Genomic DNA, 23168 nt, shown 5'->3' on the forward strand with positions numbered 1-23168 from the left:
TTCATTAAATAGCTGTGTGGCGTTGGGCAAGCTATTTGACCTCTCGGTGCTTCAATACCTCCTCATATAAACGAGAAAAATAGTAGCGTTTGTTTAGAGTCAATCAAATCAACATGTTTAGCTGCTTATAGCAATGCGAGCTGTGACTATTGTTATTAGTATTATTTGGGAGCATGTAGGGCCAAGGACATTAAGTTTTCCTTGATGTCTCCATAAAACCAGGGAAGGTCATTCATGAAGTCCCTGGCCACCCCTGCTGGCTCCGGGAGCACCAGCTCTGGGATCCAGGAGGCCAGATTTAGGGCGCATAGAGAAAGGCTCAGATATGTGACACCCACCACATTTACTGAGTGGCCACTAATGTGCCACTCATGTTGGAGACAGAAGGTGAACACAGAAAGGCTACTGCGCTCTTCACCCTTCTCCCGGCTTCCCATGTTGGATTTCAAGCGCGCCTGGCTGTGCCTGTAGTCGAAGAAGTCCCCTAGCTCTTCACTAGCGAGGCTTCCTTGGCAGAGTGAGTCTCTAGGTCAGGATGCTGGCTGGAGGAGGGTGGGGGATGCTGCACCTCCGGGACCGGCGCGCGCTCTGGCCACCTCGGCCCTTCTAGCAGGCGCCTCGCCTGTGGCCTGCGGTCAGTGTGAACTGCAGGGCGTGGGCCGGCAGGTCTGGCTATGCCTGAAGGGGGTTAGGAGCTGGAGGAATCTCGCACAACGTGGCCCAGGCTGGCTAGGAGTAAGAGACCTGTGTGCCTGCAGGACTCCCCGACCTCTCCGGGCGGCGAGTGTAGGGCGCCGGAAGACAGCAGGACCGCGTCCCAGACTGTCGCCGCGCAGGTACGTGTCCCCCGCGAGCCAAGCTCCTTCTTTTTGCCACGGTCTCGGGTGGCTTGCGCGCCAGGACCGGGAGAAGCGCGTGGAGGGGGGCGGGGGGGCCTGCGGCTGGGTTGTGGGTCCTGCCCCGGAGCGCACACCGCGGGGTCAGGCGTGCAACCGCTTCCCGGCGATAGATGCGGGTGCGCCCGCGCGCAGACGCGAGTACACGGCAGAGGCGGGCACACCCCCAAACAGTATCGTCGTGCGGTGGACCCGCAGAACTGACTGTGACCGGATGGTGTCTGCTTTGGAGTGCTGGCGCCTCCCGGTCCTCTCCTAGGTCGGGTATCTCCTTATGCGGTCGCCGCTGGGTTTAGCAGCCGCCCCCGCGGCTGGCTCCGTGGCCACCTGGTAATTTCTTCACCCGCAAAAAGAGTGTGAGACCCTTAACCCTTTATTTCCCCAGCTCTGGTGATCCAGAAATTGCACTGGGGTCCTTTCCCAGAAACTGTGTCCCTTCTTCCGGCAGATTCTGGTTACATCTTATACTGAGACCCAAACAGTTACCATGTCCTCACCTTCCACTCAAGGGAGGGGGAAGCTGGCCCACCGCCAGTCAGCAGGAGCAGTACCAGCGCTTGCTGGTCTGAACCCCCAGATCCCCTCTGGAAATCAAATAATCCAGAGAGAAATCTGTGTCCCAGGTCCTGTGTCTGGATGAAGGGATGGGTGGACAAAAGCGAAGCAAACACCAAGGGAAGCAAGCTTTCTGGGGCTCAGCACTGATTTAAAAGGACAATGTCTTGATGCCAATGTGCCCAAATGGCTGTGGGCATGTCTTGCTGTGAAGGGGGGCGGGATACCTGTGGGTGGATGAATCAACCCTAGAGGTTAGTGAGGTGACATGCGGCAGTCGATCTTGTTGGAAACGACACAAATCTGAGATAACAGACAAAGCTATGACTTGCTTCATTCCTCCCGCCCCCACCTCCATCTCCACCTCTCAATACAGAGGTGAGTGTCAAAGAGCGAGAGGGGAAATTCCCGAGCCCAGCGGGCAATGCCAAGCGGCCAAAATATGGAAGGGAGTCGTCTGCCCAGTTCCGGAACTTCACCGCTTCTTTCTGAGCCACCTCTTCTGTTCGTTGGAGTTCTGGGCTCCTCCTCCTCTTTCTTATTCTTCCTGTTCACCCTTTCTCCCCTACCTGCTCCCCAGAGGGCTGCATGATTGCAACGCACATCTCCAGTCCAAAACACCCTCATTTTAAGCTTCAGTGGGCCTCTCAGAGAATGGACATGCCACTGGAGTTCTTTCTAGTGTGGTGATGGGACCACACAAGCTCTGACCTCCGAGGTGTAGAGACCAAAGCTGATACCCAGCCCCCTCCCCTGCTGCACTTTCTAGGGACTAGAGTCATAACAGTTAAGTCAGAAGGACAATTAAACTGGGCTCTCTGGGGCTCTCAGCATTGAAACTCCTGTTTCAGCTGCTGACCTCAATGGATATTCTTTTTCTTTCCGAACCCTTGTGTTTTGCAGGGAAAACAGAGATGATAATACCCTTGCGTCAGAGTCCATACAAATATTAAAATTATATAGCCATGCACGGAGCCCAGTCCATGGTAGACCCTAAGGAGATTTAGGAGACAGTGATACTAACAACATTCCCGCTAGTCACTGGAGCAGAGCAAACCGCAAACTCAGCTAGGAACTGCGAATGGGAGGAAGAGGCGGTCAGTCAGGCTGTGACCTTAGTAGGTCAGCTACACTCCAGTGGGTGGCTCCTCATCTAGGAGAATATGGGCAGCGGATAGGATAGGAAGTGTGTGTGTGTGTGTGTGTGTGTGGCGGGGGGAGTTAGGTAGTTTGGGGTGGATCCAGGAGGAGTTGGGGGAGGGGGGAAGAGTAGAAGCGAATGCGACCAAAATACGGTGGATGAAATTCTCAAAGAATTTCGTTATGTATTTTTAAAGAAATAAGAAAACAAAAAAGATACTCAGAACATTTGTTTATGTTGCTCAAAAGACTGTGATTAAGGAAGGGCTCAGAGGCGATCTCTGTCAGTCAGCGGGATGGCCCCTCTGCAATGGAGTCGCAAACTTGTATAGCAGGAGTCTGGACCCAGCTGTCAACTGGAGGTTCATCTGGGGCTGTCAGCTCTTATCTTGATTGGTGAGCTCCCTCCAGTACTTAAGTTTCAGTTAACCACTACCTCCAGAGATAGGGAGTAGGAACTGTCTGTCCCCTTAGACTGGACCCCGAAGCTAGAATAGTATTGCTTCCACTTAACTCCATTGGCCAGGCTATCACAGAGCCCAGCAGGATCCAGAGGGGCTCCTACTCCTTGCCAGATGAGTGTTAAATTGCAGCCACCTTAGAGTCACCACAAGTCTTCTCTCCTCTTTCCTTCCCTTCTCCTTCTTCCCCTCTTCCCCACCCCCACTCCCCTCTGTCTTTCCAGGTCTGATGTAGCCCAAGCTGGTCTCTGTACCAGGTTTTTTCTTTTTGGGCCACCACCCAGCTCCTAGATTATGACACGGAGACTTAATATTAATTATGAATGTTCGGCCTTATCTTAGCTCTTATTTTAATGTTTCTCTTTATCTATTTTTGCCTCAGGGCTTTCTTCCTTTCTTTCCTGCTATCTCTGTGTCTGGCTGGTGGCTGTCTGACTTCTGGCCTTGGGCTTGTCCTTCTTTCTCCTCGTTCTCTTCTTTTTTTCTCTCTCTCTCTCTTTTTTCCTCTGCCCACCAACCTTGCCTATCCCTCTCCTGCCTAGCTATTGGCCAGTCAGGTTTTTGTTTTTTTCTTTATTAAACTAGCTAGTGCCTTAGGCAAGGCGAAACAAATGCAACACATCTTTACATCATTAAACAAATTTAGCACAAACAAATATAACACATCTTTCCATCGTTAACAAAGGCAGCAGAAACAAATGGAACACGCGTTCACATAGATGAAGTAATATTCTGTGACGTAAACAAGTGGAGCACATCTTTGCCTACTCAAAATAATACTCCACAACAGGTCTCAAACTAGCTGTGTGATAACCTTGGGCTTCTGACCCTCTCTGGTCTATGCCTTCCCAGCACTGAGGTTACAGGTGTAGGAGCCGTGCTTGGTTTTATTCAGGGTTAAGGACCGAACCCAGGGTGTGTATTACTAGCTGATCTTTCTACCTACTGAGTCAGATCTCCAGCCTCCCTCCCTCCCTCCCTCCCTCCCTCCCTCCCTCCCTCCCTCCCTCCCTCCCTCCCTCCCTCCCTCCCGCCCTTCCTCTCTCCCTCTCTCCCTTCCGGGTGCTGTGAGTTGATCATCTTGTGCAAAGATGAAGGATCTCTTCCAGGTAAGGACCAGCAGTGTCACAAAAGCGCATGTCCAAGACACCATAGGAATCAGTGTCTCTGGTCTTGAGTCAGGACTGAGGGGGGTGAGCATCCTATGTGTTGGTTTCCAGCATCTGTTTCTCAGGAAGTCTCCAAGGCATCAGTCCCCACCTCTGGCAACCTCATGCTTTCAAAATCAAGCGGAAGAAGATAAAGAGTAACCTAGATTTGGGAAAAGAGAATTTAGCAGATGGCCCTAGGTCAAGTACGATGAACATCTTTATGGCTCCCAATCCCCGGGAGAAGTCTCGCTGATTTCAGGAGGCTGCAGCTGGGCTTGGATGACTGTTGTCAGACATTTATTGGATCATTAATTGATGGCCTAGAGCTCTCAGGATGGGTAGGCAGGAAGTGTAGGGGGAGGGTTGCAGCAGACTTGGGTTACCATGGCAACCTTAAGGCCTGGCGTTCCTCTGGCCAGAAGCTAGAAGGATGCTCAGACAGATTTCAACTCCTCAAACCACAGACCCTCCTGGCTTGAAGTCGGGTTGGGTGACAGGCTTCTGCTGTGATTCATAGTCACCAAGATTCAACCCTCCACACCTTTAGAATAGACTCACGCTCTTCCTGTTCCCTCATCCTGTCTCCCCCTACTCCCCATTTGTTAGCTTCTAACCTCGGTTTTGGCCACGTACATCGGACTTCAGGCAGGCTGCAGAAGAAAGGCCCACAGTCGCTTATTCACGCAAACTCTTGACGGAGTTGGTGTACATTTTCCTCGGTGGAAAACGAAATGGACCCAGGTCCTCCTTCTTCAAAAGGGAGGTGGGAGGCCGTGGGTAGAGCTCAGAGGTAGAGGTCAGAGGCCTAGCGTGCAAGGGGTTGTGGTGTCAGGGCCCAGCAGTACACAGGAAACGAAGGAGGATGTGGGCACCCAGAAGTCACCCCGTACAGTCCCAGGAATGGCACTGGCAGTCATGAAACATATTGAACTTGGGCTTCATCATGAATCCAGCACTGTCGCTTCTCAGCTGTGTGACCCTGCGTCTCACTTAGGTGACACAGCTGGAATGAGCGTGTCTTCCCCACAGGGTCACAGCCTGTGAAAGGTCCGGCACCTTGCACCTGGTTGTAGCTCAAGGCACGCAAGCACCCGTCCCGTGTACCCGTAACTTGCACTCGCCTGTCATTGGAATCCCTGCCACACCTTTTTCTGTGTGAGGGGCCCTGGCCCAGCTCTTACAGTCATAATGGGAGAACAGGCTCACCTCTAGAGTCACAGCTCAGTCAGAAAGGACAAAGCAGTCCCAGAGAAGGGTGGAGTGAATGGTGTAGGAGCGGACGGGAAATTGGTTTGGCCTCTGGGCTCGGGAAGGGCTGCATGGAGAAGCTGGTATTGAAGCTCCACCAGGAAGCTTAGGTATATGGCATACCCACCCAGGGGAACTGCTGAGACACAGCCTCCCAGATTCCATCCCTTAAAGAGTGTGTGTGTGTGTGTGTGTGTGTGTGTGTGTGTGTGCGGACATGTGTGTGTGGTGTGTTCAGAGCTGGAGTTACAGGTTGTGAGGAAGGAACATACACTCCCCACTCATAATACTAAAGCCTACTGACCAGAGGATTGAAAGAGAGGCCAGTTATATTACAGCCTTGCAAAGCTGGGCACCAACCCAAAGGAGTAAGTGACCAGTGTGCCAATCGAGGGTAGAGAAGAGGTTTAATAACCTGAACAGGGCTGCTTTCCTCCTTGTCCTCAGTGGCTGAGCAATGGGGCGGGTACAGACTAACATGTCACCTGTCACTTACCCTTGTCTGTTTCTCAGTGAGGGCCCTAGTGGGTTTAGCACATTTCGCAGCCTGCTTGCTTGCTTGATTTGTTTGCTTGTTTATTTATTTTTTTCAGCTTTTCAGGGATGTGACCTCTGTAAGTCATGAGGAAATCCTGGCTGTTGATAATTTTCTACTCTAAATGTCTAGTTCGGGTTGGGGTACTGAGACTTGCCGCCATTAGCAGGGAGCCGAGCTTTCTGTGTATATGTTTCTGGGCCTCAAGATACTTTGGTTTTGAAAATGGACCCTATTATTTTTCTTGCACAGCTATTTATGAATATCCAGCTTTTGCTGTTTCTGTTATTGTTTTTTTCATTCAAAAATATTTATTTTTATTTTATGTGTATGGTTGTTTTGCTTGATTGTATGTGGGTACACCAGTTGTATGCTTGGTGCCCTTTGGAGGCCAGAAAAGGGTATCAGATCCCCCGGAACTGGAGTTGCAGATGGTTGTAGGAGTTGAATCTGGGTCATCTGGAAGAGCAGTCATTGCTTTTAAGTGCTGAGGGCCCAGGGTTGTTTTGGTTCGTTTGTTCATTTCTTTGTTTGTTATTTGAGACAAGGTCTCACTATGTAGTTCAGGCTTCCTGAAACTCACTGTTAGACCAGTGGCCTCACACTCACAGAGATCCATGTGTATGTGCCTCCCAAATTCTGGGATTAAAGGCATGCACTGTCATGCCCAGCAAGATGCTTGCCTTGTTGCATGGGTTCTGGGATTCAAACTCTGCTCCTTACGATTGCACAGCAAGTGCTCTCAACTACTGGGCATCTCTCCAGACCCTTAAGAGATTCTGAGTCTGAGTCCAGGTCAGGGCACACAGGGGTTGCTGATACAAGTGTCCTCAAGGTCAACAGTAGTGCTTTTGAATACCTGGGAAACAGGGTGGCCTTCAAGACTGGGGAGAAGAATACGGAGATGGGGGTAAGGAGTATTGGGGGAAGAGGAACAGAAGTTGGGGAAGGGGTGACTTAAATGTTGGGTCACCCAGCACAGGGTGCTGAGAGACTGAAGAGTCTCCTCCCCTTCCCTCTCCAAAACTCTGCTGCTGCTCAGGGCACAGCTCAAGCTTGCCTCCACCCAGAGGCCCCATCCTATATGTACATTGATGCGCTGGTCCATGTGGCCTTGTTTTACAGCTTTAGACCTTGTCCTGATTGGGGTAGGGATAGAGGGAAACATCTAGGTCTCTTTTCTTCTTTTCCCCAACCCAGATGTCGAGTTCCTCACAAAGTATTACCTTTGCAGAGAATTAAGTTCATAAGCACCAATTAAGAGAATTAAGGAACCAAGGTTGCTGCTAAACTGATCTTAAAATAGAGACTTTTTTGGGCCAATTGAGTGGACCCCGTTTGTCATAAGGGTCCCTGAAAGTGGAGAAGGAGGGAGGAGAGAGAATCCATGCTGACAGGAACAAACAAAATAATGAAGCAAGAGCGTTCGGTTACATGACAAGTTCTGGGAGTGGAAAGTTGCCCACAGCCTAGCGATGTTGGAAGCTTCTAGAAGCTGAAAAATGAGGTGATCTCTTTGAACTCCCCCTCAGAAGGAATACAACCTGGAGAACAGACTGATTTTAATCCACTAAAATCCATATCAGACTCGGACCTCCAGAACTGTAAGATGAGAATTTGTTTTAAAGCAACTCCATGGCAATCTGCTTCAGGAGCAATGGGACCAGGAAAGCCCTGGTCTAAAGTCTTATGTGGAGTCAAATGCCTGTGTTCAAATCCTAGCTAATGTGCTCTCCAGTTATGTAGCCCTGAGCAGACTGGTTTCTGTCTGAGTCTCATTTCCCTCATCTATAAAGCCGGGATGACCCCGTAGCATAGAGTTGATATAAGAATGAAATCAGGCGTTGTAGTGCCCACCATTAACCTCAGCACTTAGGAGACAAAGGCAGACATGCAGATATATGTGAGTTCAAGGTCAGTCTAATCTGCATGGTGAGTTCCAGAACAGTTAGCTGTCCCTGTCTCAAAAGAAGAAAGAAAAGAAAAGAAGAAATAGAGCATACAAGCTGTCTCAGCGGGAAAGGTACTTGCTAGGCGAATCTGGCGACAGAGTTCAGTCACTGGAATAGATGTGAAGATGGAAGAAGAAAATCACCACCACGGAGTTATCTTCTGACCTCCACCCATGCACCGTGGTACATGTGCCTATGCATGCACACAGTATTTTTTCTTAAGCTTAAAACCAGAGCATGCATTGGTGGACAGCCACATCATCGGTGGCTAGTATAGATATTGAGGTCCTCCAGGTTCTTCCAGAACCCTCAAGGAGGTGTTGGTGCTGGACACATTGGGAACTGAAGAGTCTTAATCTTTGGAGCCATCCTTAATACACACCTGGCACCTATTGAGCCCATGGCACCACCAGGAATCTAGGTGACCTACGCAGAGTCTCCTTGGCTACAAGCATGAGCTCGTTAACACACAGCTACTGAAGACACAATCCAGGAAAGGCTCCCTGCAGCCAAACTGCAGATGGCTAATTACAGGCATTGCTTACATTGCCAGGACTCCCGGGGAGCCCCTCAGATCCTCCATCCTTGTTAGCTTCAAATTAGGGAGTAATTTGAGTTCCTCCAAACCCTGATGGTAATACACAGTGTTCCATCACCATTTCCCAAGTCAGTCTGCCCAGTTTCTGCCTTGACTTGCCTCATCAGATGGAGGGATGGGAAGTTCTAACTCCAGGCTTAGTATCATCAATCTGTCAGTCCATCATCATCATCACCATCATCATCATCACCATCATCATCACCATCATCATCATCACCATCATCATCATCACCATCACCATCATCATCATCACCATCATCATCATCACCATCATCATCATCATCACCATCATCATCATCATCACCATCATCACCATCACCATCATCATCATCACCATCACCACCACCACCACCACCACCACCATCATCATCATCATCATCATCATCATCATCATCATCATCATCATCATCATCTCACTGGCTCTTTTTCAGGACTTACTAAGTGCCAGGCATTTTCCTGGGTCTCATCGTCTCCGAGCTTCACGAAGTTGTAGACTATGATTCTCAAGGTTTCAGGACGTGGAAGTGCTCACCTTGACCTCCAGGTCTGGGTCAGAGCCTGTGCTCCTCCCTCTTGAGCTGGCCTCTGAGTGGCTGTAGTGTTCGTTACTCCCTTGGTGCTGGAGACCTTACGAGTAGACCCCAGGGGGCTATTTATCCTGCCTCTCAGCTGCCTGGATTCCTGGGGAGATGGTGGGTAACTCAAGGTCTTGTGACCTAGGATTCTCTCTCGGAGCAGACTTCTGCATCGAAGCAAATGGCAGCCAGTAGCTTCCAAAGCAGTCAAGGAAGGCTCACAACTCTTCAGGGGCAAGCCCAGAAGCAGGTGTCTTTGCTATGACAGGATAAGGACAGTCAGGGCTCAGTCCAGTGGGGTCCATGGACGGCAGTCACTGCCACCTGGCTGGTATAGTGCAGTGATGTGGCAATGCTTGTCTGTAATCCCAGCGTTTCCACCTTTGAGCAGCAGGATCATGAGTCCAGGGCCACTTTGGGCTTACATAGTTTCAGGTTGAGTTACATAGGAGACTGTGTCTTTAAACCTAAGTGGGGTGGGGTGGAAGGACCTGGTCCTATTCAGTTCCATCCTCCTATCCCACCCTGCCCTGGGCAGTAGCTGGTTCTCTTTGGCTAAAGGGCAGAATCCTGCAGGTAGATACAGGGCGATACTTTTCTTGACATTACAGCACTGTGTGACAGGCTTGTGTTTTTATAGAACTGTAGGTTTTATTGAAGTTTGTAAAGAGCAGGAGATTATGGGGCTTCTAGGATTCCTGAGACCACTGTAGTATCACTGCTGAAGGAAAAAAAATCCCAGCACCTAGCAATGGCTCTATTTTCTCTTCCTACATGGGCATGACAGAGGACGTAGACTAAGGAATCCTTCTACCAATGTGTCTGAGGCTTGCTGGGTTTGCTGGGGTGCCTATTCCAGGTGAAGATTTGTGCATTGGCTAGCAGAGGTCAGGACAGTTTTCTGTCCCTGGTGTGTGCCTTCACTGGTTCCTGAAGGTGTGCAAGGTAAAGGTGTGGGTGCAGTGTCTGTGTGTCCTGTTAAGCTGGGCCACCCTGGAAGGGAGGTGCTCTCTGCGACCTGGGGGTGGTCAGGGAGTCTTATACTCTCCCCTTCTCCATGTGACATCATGGAAAGACAAGTACACTCTAGACCCCAGGCGTGACATCCGGTGCTGGCAGATGGCGGCCCCAGAACAAGTGGCCGTCTTCCTGTAACATAAGATCTCCAGCTAGCCGCTGATGCAGGTGACAGCTGATAAAGGCCCGTTACGTGCTGGCATTTCTTGGAAGGATCCTCGGCTAACACTGTCCAAGAGCAGCTTGTTCTCTGGACAAGATAGGTCCCCTACATCACAGTGATATCGTGTCCCTTGGGCCCTCTCTGCGTGGTGTGCCCAGGCTCCAGGTATAGCTTGTGATGGGCTTCCAAGGGCCCTGCTTTGGAGGACTCTGTTGCAGCCCCTGACATCAGCGTCAAACTTCACTCACAGCCCAGTTATCCTTTAGTGGTTAGGTTCTCTCCACAGCCTCTGGGCCTCGGGGCCCCAAGTTTCCCCACTTGTAACTGAGGGGCTGGACTGGAGAACTTCCTACAGCTTGGCCTGTGTAGTATATAGTGTGCAAATGAACACAGCAAGGTTTCATGAGCGCTCCCAGGAGCAGAAGGAGTTCACGGGTGGGGTCCAGCACTTGGTTAACACTTGGGGTCACATATCCTATCCTGCCCAGGCTTTGACCCTAATACCCCAGTTCTGTGGGTCTGTGGAGCAGGTTCTATTTGCCTATCTATTTTAGTATTGACCAGGGAACTTTGCATAACACTGATGCCTGGACGATTCTGGATAGGGTATATCCATATCTGTACGTATGTATGTATGTATGTATGTATGATGTATTAATAGGCTCTGAAGTTTTCTCTGACAAGTGTGACCAGGGCTGAGACCCACTAACCCAGATATTAGTTGCCGGGAGGAAGGATTTGAGGTTATGAGTGCAGTCCCTTGTCAGTTTGTCCTTGCCTCTGATGGCCTTAAGCGAGAACCACAGTGCAGACCTGAGGGACTCCAATGAAAACCACAGGAAAGAGGTTCAATGTTCGGTGCCTCTTGGTGCCTAGCATGCACCCGAGGTGGTGACAGCTAGAAGTGGAGTGCCCGATTCTTTCTAAGCCCCCCAACCCCCAGGCATCAGTATTAATTCAAGTTCGAGTGTCTGCGGCGAGGGTGCTCCCGGACTCCACCTGCAGCATGCGGAAAGCCGAAGGGATGGAGGGTGTGTGGAGGGATCCCTGCCACCCTCATCCTCCTGCTGGCGGGCGGTTCCTCAGCAACGGCCCAGCCTGACACCAGATTGGAGTTCACATGATTCTGCCTCAGCTCGGGAATGGGCAGCCTCCAGCTGGGGATTTTCTAGATGAACCGGGAAGGTTTTCTGCAGGAATTGAGAGAGGGAGAGCTTGTCCGGGGGCAGGGTTGTCCGTGTACTGCCAAGCTGAGCTGTAGGAGTACAGCTAGTTGAGGTTTGAGGGTAGAGCTCGCTAGACGGGCTGAGTCAGAGCCGACTCTTGCTGGGTTCTTCTTCAGAGACGCGGGCTGCTGAGGCTGGACCTCACTGCTGGTTTCCCGTCAGCCCTGGCTGTAGACACCCTGCTGCCTTCCTTTGTGTTTCCAGAGGCTCCAGAAAAGCCAGGCAGTGTGGGTATGGAACTGGATAGCTTCCAAAGTGGCCCGCTTGTGGGACAGAAATCAGTCTAATAGCCCAAGACCTGTGAATAAAAAAATGAAATCGAAAATACCAGCATGCATGACAAACATCAAGGTAAGCATTGTCTGGGGGAGTTTATTTCTCAGTCCGTGTGTGTGTATGTGTGTGTACAGGGCCACACAGTCAAGTGTATTGCTTGCTATAGCTTGCTATTGTTTGGGGTCTATTTTTATTGTTGTTGTTTTTTGTTTTTTCGTTTTGTTTTGGGGTTTTTTGTTCGTTTGGTTGGTTGGTTTGGTTTTTGGTTTTTTGAGACAGGGTTTCTCTGTGTAACAGCCCTGGCTGTCCTGGAACTCACTCTTGTAGACCAGACTGGCCTTGAACTCACAGAGTTCCACCTGTCTCTGCCTCTTGAGCGCCGGTATTAAAGGTGCATGCCACCACTGTCAGGCTTTTGTTCTGGATTCAGAATCATCCTGACTTACTGTGTAAGCTTCGGGAACTAGTTCAGCCTCCCCAGGCTTCAGGTTTTGTGAAATGGGTTAGCAATACCAGCCCCACCCAACTTACAGGAATTTGGTAAGCTTTAATTGGGCTGACTTTGAAACTCTCATTGGACATTAGAAATAAGACTCGGTTATCTGTCATTGCAGGAGTGAGACTATTCGGGGGAAAGGTGACAATAGAAAGAAAGAACATTTTATTTTTGTCCTTTCCCCGGGGAAACTTCCTCTGAAGCCAGCCTTCATAGGACAGTTGGGTACCCTCATCCCTCTGGAAACAGCCCATGTAAATGTCTGGATGCTTGGTCAGCCGAGGAAAGGGAAGCAGGCATACTGGAAACAGAAGAATGAGTGCTGGGGGAGGTAGTCATTCGGGTTCCAGGAGAGATCCAACCCTCTGGAACGAGCTTCTCCTAGAGATGCCTCCTCCCTGTCAGGGCTTCATCTCTTCTGGTCGTTTAAACCCTTGGTGGCTTCGACCCTGGCTCACATGTGTGTAAGGGTCTGCCCCAGCTGTGAGTCACTTTGTGCTGTAGTTCTCAGGTTTTCAGTTAGATGGTAGAGAGCTGCTTCTCTTTTTTTCTCCACCACGGGAGACCAAGCACTGGGTGCAAAGGTAAGCTGGTGAGATAACCTCCAGGAGCAGGAGCTTAGCCCAGAGCAGAGCCTACTGGCCCCTGTAGTGGCATCTTTGAGGCATGGAAGCCAAAGCTGGTTGCTCAGTGGTGCCCCTGATCAATGGCTAGAACATAACTTGTATAGGAAAATCCAGGCTGAACTTTAAGGCCTGACCTGCATATCTCAGCTGTTGAGTCTCCAGGAGGCCAACTCACTGCCGACCCCCAGAGTTCTCATTGGTGATATAGAATGGAAATACAGAGCTGTGCTTGGCCAGGAGAGGGTTCCATGCAGTTGGAGCTAAGATTTTTTTCCACTCCCAAACACTTCTGTGTCCAACATGGTGCTTAGTTTGTGAGGATGAATTGTCTTCTGGACTCCACGTAGGTAGATTCCAATGGATAGATGGACGGATGTCTTCCGTTGGAGGCTGCTCATCCTCAGATGTTGTAGGGGTGTGAGTTGACTGTGACGGGCTCACCGTCCAGCTAAGGCAACCCCAGAGATCCCCCCTTCTCACTTTCCTATTTCCGTTAGTGACCCAGCCTCAAAATTCACACCCTTCCACCTCATCCACTCAATCGCCCCCAACCTTCTCCTTCCCCAACTGCCCCTCGCTCATCAACACATCCATCAATATATCCACCCATTTATGTATCTGCCCACTCACCTGTGTTCCCATCCATTCATCCACTCACTACCTATACATCTGCTTCCCACCCAGCAACTCAACTCACTTACCCCTCTACCTACCTATCCATCTAACAAGTCATTTTTGAGAGGCTTGAGGACCAGCCATTGAGGGACCTTTCCATTTCCTCTATCTTTCAATTTCTTTCTATTTTGTTGGCATTCTACAGAGTTTCTTGTCTCCTCTCTGGCCATGCCTGCCTCGTACTTACCTGCTCTCATGTCAAGCTGCTTTCAGTTCCCCAAAGGTACTCATTCTCTCCCTCTTGCATTTGACGGCATGCACATATTTTCCACAGGCAAAAACTCCCCGCTGTTTGGGCAGCCCTTCCTCTTTCTCTTAGCCTCAGTCTGGCTGTCACTGCTCAGAAAGACTTCCCTTTCTGCATTAGGCTACCTCCGAAGAACTCCCACAAATCCTGTGCTCTTCCTAGTTTACTTCATTGACCTGTTCTTCTCCGTGGGAATAAAATGAAGCTGGCTGTTAGAGCCAGGATATAGTGTAATGCCTTCCATACAATGAACATTCAGTGACTGTTCTAGGAAGAACGCTTGGATAATGGATATGGGTGGGTGGCTGAGTGGATGGATGGATGGATGGATGATGGATGGATGGATGGATGGATGGATGATGGATGGATGAATGGATGATGGATGGATGGATGGGTAGATGATGGATGATGGGTGTCTGGCTGGCTGGATGATAGATGGAGGGGTAGATGATGGATGGATGAATGAAAGGATGATGGATGGATAGAGGGGTGGATGATGGATGGATGGATGAAAGGATGATGGATGGATAGAGGGGTGGATGATGGATGGATGGATGAAAGGATGATGGATGGATAGAGGGGTAGATGATGGCTGGCTGGCTGATGGCTGGATGATGGATGGATAGAGGGGTGGATGATGGATGGATGAAAGGATGATGGATGGATAGAGGGGTAGATGATGGATGATGGGTGGATAGGGAAGGGATGGATGAGTAAGTGAATAGGTGGCTGGGTAGATATGGGTGAATGTTTGGACAGCCAGTGTATGACTTGGTTAGATGTGTGTTTTGAAAGATGGTGTTTCGGTGGTGAGTCACAGACATGAACCTAACTTAAGGCAGTTACACTGACTTCAGGAAGTCTTGATCAAGCCAACCTTAGGTGCTGGTGAGAGAAAGGGAGAAAGGAGCAATGCTTTCAAAAACTTAGGAGTTGAAAATTCTAGAAGTTGGCAATTAAGGCCATGAAGGAGAGGAGGGAGGAAGCTAAAGGGCATCCATTCAAGGTGAGTAACTGGGCAAGTGGGGATGTCTTTTCTAAGAACAGATTAATGGAGAAAATGTGGGACCTAGTGTGGACCCCACTGGGCTTGTCCTGTGAGGTGGCAGGGGTGGTTTATATGTAGCCTTCAGCCTAGGGGGAGTTCTGGGAGCCATCAGGCTGTAATGGGATTGGAATCATGGAAAGTGTGCATGGGCTCACAAGAGTGAAGCAACACTAAATGTATGTGTAAGAGATGCCCATGCATCCACCAGATGCTGCCTCTCATGGCAGTAATCATTGCATGTGTCTTCCTGGCTTCTGAGCTTGGAGGTTCCCCGGGGGTGGGAGCTCTGGGCTTAGAAGTTCCCTGGGGGTGGGAACTCTGGGCTTGGAGGTCCCCTGGGGGTGGGAGCTCTGGGTTTAGAGGTTCACTGGGGATGGGAGCTCTTTCTTGTTTTATCTCTTAAGTTCCCCATGTGTGTATCCTGGTCTCACTTGAACACTATACATGCTCCTCAAATACCTGTTCCATGAAACTTGGAAGTACTGGACTGTTGGACAAGTAGCTTTGTCTTAAAGAGAAACAAAAACAGGGTTGTGAAGGTGGAAGCAGAGTACAGATAGGAAACCCTAATAAAGGGCAAAACATTTGCAAGCTAAAGAGACAGCTGCAGGAACACCTGCAGTCACCATGCCATGAGGACCCCTGGAGCTACTCCCTCCAGACAGAGTCTGGAAATGCCCAGGGCCTGTGCTCCTGTTCTGCTCAAAGTTCCTGCTGGGTTTTAAGCTCCTTCTAGCAGCATCTGCTCCCTGCCTCAGGAACTCATAATGGGAGGGGTATGCTCAGAACCTGAGCCTGTGGCCTTCGAGACTCTTCTGGGACCTTGCTATTCAAAAAGTGTGATCCATGGTCCAGCAACCCTGCATCTTCTGCATCTCCTAGCAGCTCATTTGAGATGTAAAACTTTTGAGAGCTCCTTTCTCAGACCTAGCCAGTTTGGAAACTCAGGAGTATGAGAGTCTGTGGTTTCCTAAACCTCCAGTGGATTTGGATGCAGTCAGTTCAAGAACTGCTGTTCATTTTGTTCCACAGTGAACATGGGAGGTGCCTAAACCTGGCTGCAGTAGTGCTGCTTTTTAGCTCTGCAGACTTGCATATTTCTGCCTTTGGTTGCCAGAAGTAGCTCGTTGCTGGCTTAGGAAAGAGGAAGCTACAAACGTCACCCGGCCCTACCCCACCCCACACGTCCATACACTCACCACTAGTAAACAACAGACTTGGGGCCCAGTGACTATCAGGGAATTTCCAAGACCTGACAGGGCATGCCTCAAGGAGGCTTCGTCTGCTCTGATCTGGGGAAGCCTGGGCCTGTGCTCCTCCGCCCTTTTATTTTCCATTTCAGGTCCCCTTTATTCACTGAGGCAAGGTCTCTCAACCCAAATCAGGATTCCCTGCAGTAGCTGGCCAGCGTCTTCTAGGGACCCCCATCTCTGCTGCCCAAGCCTAGAGTTACAGATGGTTTGCCATGCCCACCTGGCATTTACCTGTGTTCTGGGGGTCTGAACCTTGGTACTCAAACTTGCATGACACATGTGTGAAGGTCAGAGGACAACTTGTGGGATGTGGGATTTGAACTCAGGTCGTTAAGGCCTGGTGGCAAGAGCCTTTACCAGCTGAGCCATCTCGCTGGTCCAAGTCTCCCCTTTGGAACCCGCTTTCCTCACCTGGAAAGAATGAGCAATGACTCTTACTTAGTCATTCAAGAAGTCCCTAAATAGTTCACACTGCTGGGGGACATCAGTGAGAGCTGGGAAAACCTCTGCCGTGTTGGAATTTGCATCCCTTCGGAGCCTGGCCGTCAACAGTCACACAAGTTAAATAAATGAGACGTAAATCGGAAAAGCTTGTGAAGCAATCAGTCAGGATGATGAGATGGAGACAGGTGTGTGGGTATACATGTGTGTGCAATGTGTGAGTGCACACGTGTGTGCGTGAGTGTGTATGTGTGCTGTGTGTGTGTGTGTGTATGAGGTGGGTGTCAGGAGAAGCGACAGTCCAGAGATCTCTGGCAGAGCAGGAACAGGTGCTGTGTGGGGGCGGTGCCATAGGAGGAGAACTCTAGGAAGGAGTGACCAGGCAAGATCCAGGTAGAGGGACCGAGGCACAGGAGGCTGCCATGTGGCTGTCAGGTGGGTTGGCAGGCAAGGTTAGGGGAGCTAGAATCAGGGGGGTCTGCTGGGTTGACAAGGGTGCTTGGTTTTCAGTCTAGGTGTGGGAGAAGCTGCTTCCAAGTGTGTAAATCAAGGAGATGACGGGCTGCTTCTCTGGAGAAGGGATGTGACTGACACAGAGCCTGAGCGGGAGGGCGGGGGTGGGGCTGGGTGGCAGAAGAGTTCAGGTGGAGAGGAGAGCTGCATAGAGAGCGAGCGGGCCTGGAAGGACTTCTGAGGAAAGAATATGAGTGCGGTGAGGAGAGGGGCGAGCTAGGGTAGAGGAGGGACTGGGCTTTGACTCTGCTAGGGGGAATTGGAATCCGGATGAGAGAAGAGGTGGCTTTGGACCAGACCTATTTCCTGCTCATTTAAACACGCATGAGGATTCCGGCCCCTTTATCTAGGAGAACTGAACACACAGTGGTCTACCTTGTCCCAAAGGCACACATCCAACACCTCCAGGAGATGCCTAAATTCACAGGTGGGGAGCACTGACCTCTGTTTACACTATGAGTTATCAAACATGTACGTATTTTACCCTTGATGTAGTTTAATTTGTATATTAGGAAGATGTGAGCAATAACTAGTAATAAAAAGAATAATTACAATAGTATACTGTAATGAATTTATGTGAATATGGTTTCTCTCTTTCAAAATATTGTTTTTAGACAAAATTTTACTAAGTATTTAGCCCAGGCTGGTCTTGAATTCACAATGATCCTCTCGCCTCTGCCTCATAATTGTGTAGGCCCATATTTCTATATTGTGTGGCAGCCAGGCTCTGAAGCCATAGGCCCCACCTGAGGTGGTCACATAGCCCTGCAGACAGGCTGTCACCGCCCTAACAAAGGGTCAGGATGTTGTTGCTCCTTTCTTTGTAATTTGGAAGATACCTGATAGAGATGTTAATTCAAGCCTATGTGACAGTTAGCATACACAGCAGACAGGTAGATGCAGACGTGACAAAATGTCATTCACCTGGTTACCTAGGAGACAGAATGCTGGTGTATTTCCCCACTCAGTTTATGTGTTGGTATAAAAGCTGAAAAGAAAAATTCTTCAGGATGTGAACTCAGGACTTCATGAGGGACCACTGAGACTCTTCCTCCCGATAAAGCCATGTGAGCTGTCTCTTTATTCCTGTGCCTCCACACCGGTCCAGAGAGTTTATGTTGGGGTCTGGTCGAGAGAAATAATTTATGGCCCGGGTTAGCACTGGACCCTGTCATAATTGTTGAGATTGTAGATATGTGGCCTTTAATCTCAGCACTTGGGAGGCAGAGGTAAGTGGATCTCTGTGAGTTCGAGGCCAGCCTGGTTTACAAGAGCTAGTTCCAGAACAGTTAGGGCTGTTACACAGAGAAACCCTGTCTCACAAAACTAGAGAGAGAGAGAGAGAGAGAGAGAGAGAGAGAGAGAGAGAGAAGGAGGGAGAGAGAGAGAAAGATTACAGATATGTGGATATGTACCATCATCCCCACATATGTGTATGCAATATATGTGGCAATGGTGTTTGTTTATCGTTGTTTAAGTTATTTAAGGTGACTCAAGGTGTCATTGAGATCCCCTACTTTAGCTTCTCAAGTTCAGAATACATTAATGTGCTGCACCCACCCGTCTTTTTCCCTCTACCACTGTTACCCTTGGTAACCACAGGTCAGAGCGGGTGACTGCGTAGTTAGCTGCAAGACTGAATGTAACTTCAGAGAAACTCCCGTGTTAGTCCTCAGGGACCCTGGCACGGAGCTGCAGGGTCCAGATTTCTCTGATCCCCTTCCCAGGAGTCTCTAGCTCCTTTAGCCATCTCTGCTCTGGTGGTCCCGGGCCAGGTGGGAGCCAAGGAAAGATGGGAGGTAGTGGTGGAAAGAAGGGCTGAGGTGGAAGGGGAGGCATGGCTCTGGAGAGTCTTGGGGTCTGTTGAGACTTGGTCAGGGTCTCTAAGAGGCTTCCCTTCAGGAGCCCAGCTAGCCCTCAGCTTTCTGAAGAGTGCACAAAGGCCAGTATTGATCTGCAGAAATCACAAAGCAGAGTAATTTAGAATCTTCAGTCAGGTAGACTGTAGATTCTCAAGAGGAAGGAAAGTCAGTTCTTGGCTAGGGGTAGAATGGGAAAAAATCTGAGAGACCACAGTGTTGTGTCTCCTTCCAGACGACCTCAGCATGAACACGCAGGAGGTCTGTGACAGTAAGTTTCATCACAAGGCAGCAAATACTGTACCTAAAACGACTTCTTCAAGGAAATAAAATGCCAGTTGAGCAGAGGGGATGTCACACACTATCACCCGGGCACTGAGGAGACTACATGCATGGACAAAGCTGTTCCAAAAACAATCCGACAAATAAAAAGAGGAAGAAAAGAAAAATATGATGTAGCCCCAGTGAGATTTTTCCAGCTGAGAGAGAAGGGTTGAATCAATAGAGCAGTTCAAGCCTTTACTGTTTTGATGTGTTAATTTATCAAGTACACTGGAGACAAAACATCGCATTCTACACTTAGATTGTTGTGGTCTGGAGTTCCATTTGTTAAATTCTCAACTCGGGAGGCAGAGGCAGGTGCGTCTCTGTGACTCTGAGGCCAGCCTGGTTGACAGAGAGAGAGTTCCAGGACAGCCCTAGGCTACACAGTGAGTCCCTGTCTCAACAAACAAACAAACAAACAAACAAACATTCTCGATACGATCGATATAGTCCTCTCACTACTGCAGTGAAGGAGTGAGCATCTTCGAGTCCCCCTTCGTCCTTGATAAACACTGCAGCTGCCCATCTGCCATCTGATTTGGTCCCGACGGAAGGGGGAAAGTGTTTTTAATCCCTAAATTCCAGATGAAGAAATCGAGGCTCAGAAAGTCTCACAAACTTAAGCAAGGGATTGGCTCTGCCTTGACCTTTGCTTATTTTGATCACTAGTCCAGAACCTTGCCCAAGATCCCCTGGGGAGATGAGAGAGGAGACACTTGCTGAGGGGTAGCAGGAACTCGAGTAGGGCACTGTGATGAGAAACTGGCCTTTGTTTCTTGCCAAAGCTCAGAAGGCTGTGGACTAGGGCATGTCTCTTCATATGGAGAGGTCCCTAGAGTGGCTGTGGCCTCCGTGTTGGGCCTCGTTCTACAGACCTGTAACATTCAGACTGTTATTGTGTAAGGTGATGGAGCCCTGGATACTCTCCTTTGGAGAGCCAGGCTGAGTTATGCTCCCAGGATCTCCTCTTTACCCCCTTTGCTTGCACCAAGGGACCATAAAAATAAATAAGGGACAGGGGGTAATTAGGGAAGCCAGAGATGGGGAGCCATAAGCCACACCTCGGTGTTTTGGTATATCTTGTTCAGTTGCACTGGAGCTGCTTGGGTGGCGGAGCTTCTAAATGAACACAGCAAGTGGAACGACACCTGGCACACAGGTGTTTCCGTAGACCTTAGCTGTGATTATTTAAAGCCTTTTCTGCCTTCATTTGTAGGGGTTCACCTACCGCCGGTGACTAACAGATTGGACACACTTGAGTCGCGTATAAACAAGATGGCAACAGAGAGATTGACCCCATCTCAAACTCTATGAGGGGTAAGGCCCCTTGTGGCCCAAAGATGGGGAACATCACCACAGAGAACTCCTCACTAACCTGCCCCATTGACCACACCATCCACCAGACACTGGCCCCAGTGGTCTACGTGACCGTGCTGGTGGTGGGCTTCCCAGCCAACTGCCTGTCCCTCTACTTCGGCTACCTGCAGATCAAGGCTCGGAATGAGCTGGGAGTGTACCTGTGTAACCTGACCATTGCGGATCTGTTCTACATCTGTTCCCTCCCCTTCTGGCTGCAGTACGTGCTCCAGCACGACAACTGGTCCTATGGTGACTTATCCTGCCAGGTGTGCGGCATCCTCCTCTACGAGAACATCTACATCAGCGTGGGCTTCCTCTGCTGCATCTCCATCGACCGCTACCTGGCCGTGGCCCACCCCTTCCGCTTCCACCAGTTCCGAACCCTGAAGGCTGCCGTGGGTGTCAGCGTGCTCATCTGGGTCAAGGAGCTGCTGACCAGCGTCTACTTCCTCAAGCACAAGGAAGTCATCGAGGACGAGGACCGGCACCGAGTCTGCTTTGAGCATTACCCCATCCAGGCCTGGCAGCGTGGCATCAACTACTACCGCTTCCTCGTGGGTTTCCTCTTCCCCATCTGCCTGCTGCTGGCCTCCTACCGGGGCATCCTGCGGGCTGTGCGCCGCAGCCACGGCACGCAGAAGAGCCGCAAGGACCAGATTCAGCGGCTGGTGCTCAGCACCGTGGTCATCTTCCTGGCTTGTTTCCTGCCCTACCACGTGCTGCTGCTGGTCCGCAGCCTCTGGGAGGCTAGCTGTGAGTTCGCCAAGAGCATCTTCAACATCTACCACTTCTCCCTCCTCCTCACCAGCTTCAACTGCATAGCTGACCCGGTGCTGTACTGCTTCGTCAGTGAGACCACTCACAGGGACCTAGCCCGCCTCCGAGGAACCTGCCTAGCCTTCCTTACCTGCTCCAGGACAAGCAGGACCAGGGAGGCCTACCCTCTGGGTGCCCCTGAGGCCTCTGGGAAAAGTGGGGCCCAAGGCGAGGAACCTGAATTGTTAACCAAGCTCCACTCAGCCTTCCAGACCCCTAACTCACTGGGAGTGGGAGGGTCCCCCACAGTTGGGTTGGCCTAGCTTGAGTTAGCCTTATGTGAGGCTAGGCTAGGCCTGAGCTTTCACCAACAGGCCTTGTGGTCTGGAACTTGCGTGGTGGCTGTCTCCCACATTGCCATGTACAGGTGCCTCTCCCCTCAGGAAGGAAGGAAGGAGCCGTGGTCCTGGGCCACAGTTAGGTCCCCCTGGTTCCTGGAAGCCGGGGCACTGCTGAGTGTGTGAATGAGCCCTGTCTTCCATGTCTGCTGCCGCCTGGGCTGCAGGTGGGAGAGAGTCAGAATTGTCACTCCAGGAAGTTTGCAAGGAGCAGGGCTGGGGCATGGAGGAGGGGAGCAGGAACCTGGGCGTTCGCCTGCTGAGCCTTACAGTACCACTGTCATCATGTGACACCCGTCCAAACGTGCTGTGGTCTTGTGTGACACAGGAAGCTGTATTGTCACTATGAATGCTTGAGCTCATCTCTCTAGCAAGTCTAGAGCGGAAGACTGGTTAAGGTGAAGTGTGGGTGTAAGGGCTGGGGTTCTGGTGTGGATGGGGCAGGAACAACAGCAGAGTGGCTGTCCCAGAGAAGCTCCAGGACCAGACACATCTCACTCTTACAGGGCTGGTTGAATAAATCCCCCAACCCCAAGGACTGATGACAGTTAAACCCCAGGGCTCCCTGGGGAGATGCCAAGGGCCCTTAAAAATGTCATCGTAAACCTCAAGGAAGAGGACTCGGGCCTGAGGCTGAATCCCTAGCTGAGTTCTTGACAGGGCTTTTTCTTAATTAGCTTTCCATTTCCATCTGACCAGAGTGCTAGACCCGAGAGCCTGAGGGAAGAGAGGGAGAATATAAAAATTGCAGGGTGTCCATGGCAACTGTGTGCCAAGACACTGATACCAGAGTCATGTGACTGCTGCCAGGAACTCCTACCCTTTGCCCCACACACTATAGAGCATCCAGCAGCCTTTGGGAGGAGTGTGCCAGTTTCCCAGAGTTCCTAGGTACAACTAAACTAACAAAACACACACATTGTCGTGTCTCTTGACCACAGGTTTGGGCTCGAGCTCCACTCTGGTATAAATCTTGTAGGAGAGTTGCCAGAGGGGCCTGCATGCCAGAACAACGCACACCTACCCCAGCCTAGGACCTTGTGGGGCAGTGCTGATAGCTGAGTGGTCTGCACCTTTTCATTCCGCAGTATCCCCCAACCTCGTTTTGACCTGAAATTGCGAATTCTGACTGGCTTGGACTGGAATGAGCTGAGCCTGGCCCCCTTACTATCGAGAGCTGCATTTTTGTATCGTCGCCTCTCTTCTGCTGAGTATTCCTGTGTTGGACTGTGAGGTGGATTTATGTAGTAACTTCAGTCTGGAAATAAAGCAAAATAACCAATCACAGCAGAGTTTGTGCAGTCCTTATGGGCAGGGGCCACGCCCACACCAGGGAGATCAGAGTATCCTTGGAAGACCCCAAATAGGAAGATCCAGGGG

The 23168-nt window shown here is 50.4% G+C and overlaps 1 protein-coding gene across 2 annotated transcripts; it reads left to right on the top strand.

The window, feature by feature from the left end:
* The first annotated feature begins 605 nt into the window (after positions 1-605).
* Positions 606-23039, top strand: Gpr68 (G protein-coupled receptor 68). Of its 2 annotated transcripts, none has more exons than XM_057783262.1 (2): positions 606-836; positions 20492-23039. In XM_057783262.1, the coding sequence occupies exon 2, from the start codon at positions 20586-20588 to the stop codon at positions 21711-21713; it is 1128 nt and encodes a 375-aa protein (XP_057639245.1). In that variant the 5' UTR covers positions 606-836; positions 20492-20585; the 3' UTR covers positions 21714-23039. The 2 variants fall into 2 exon arrangements, with proteins under 2 accessions (XP_057639245.1, XP_057639244.1); XM_057783261.1 differs by lacking the exon at positions 606-836 and adding an exon at positions 11430-11868.
* Positions 23040-23168: the final 129 nt, after the last annotated feature.

Source organism: Chionomys nivalis, chromosome 10 (assembly GCF_950005125.1).
Source record: "Chionomys nivalis chromosome 10, mChiNiv1.1, whole genome shotgun sequence".
NCBI classification, from domain to species: domain Eukaryota; kingdom Metazoa; phylum Chordata; class Mammalia; order Rodentia; family Cricetidae; genus Chionomys; species Chionomys nivalis.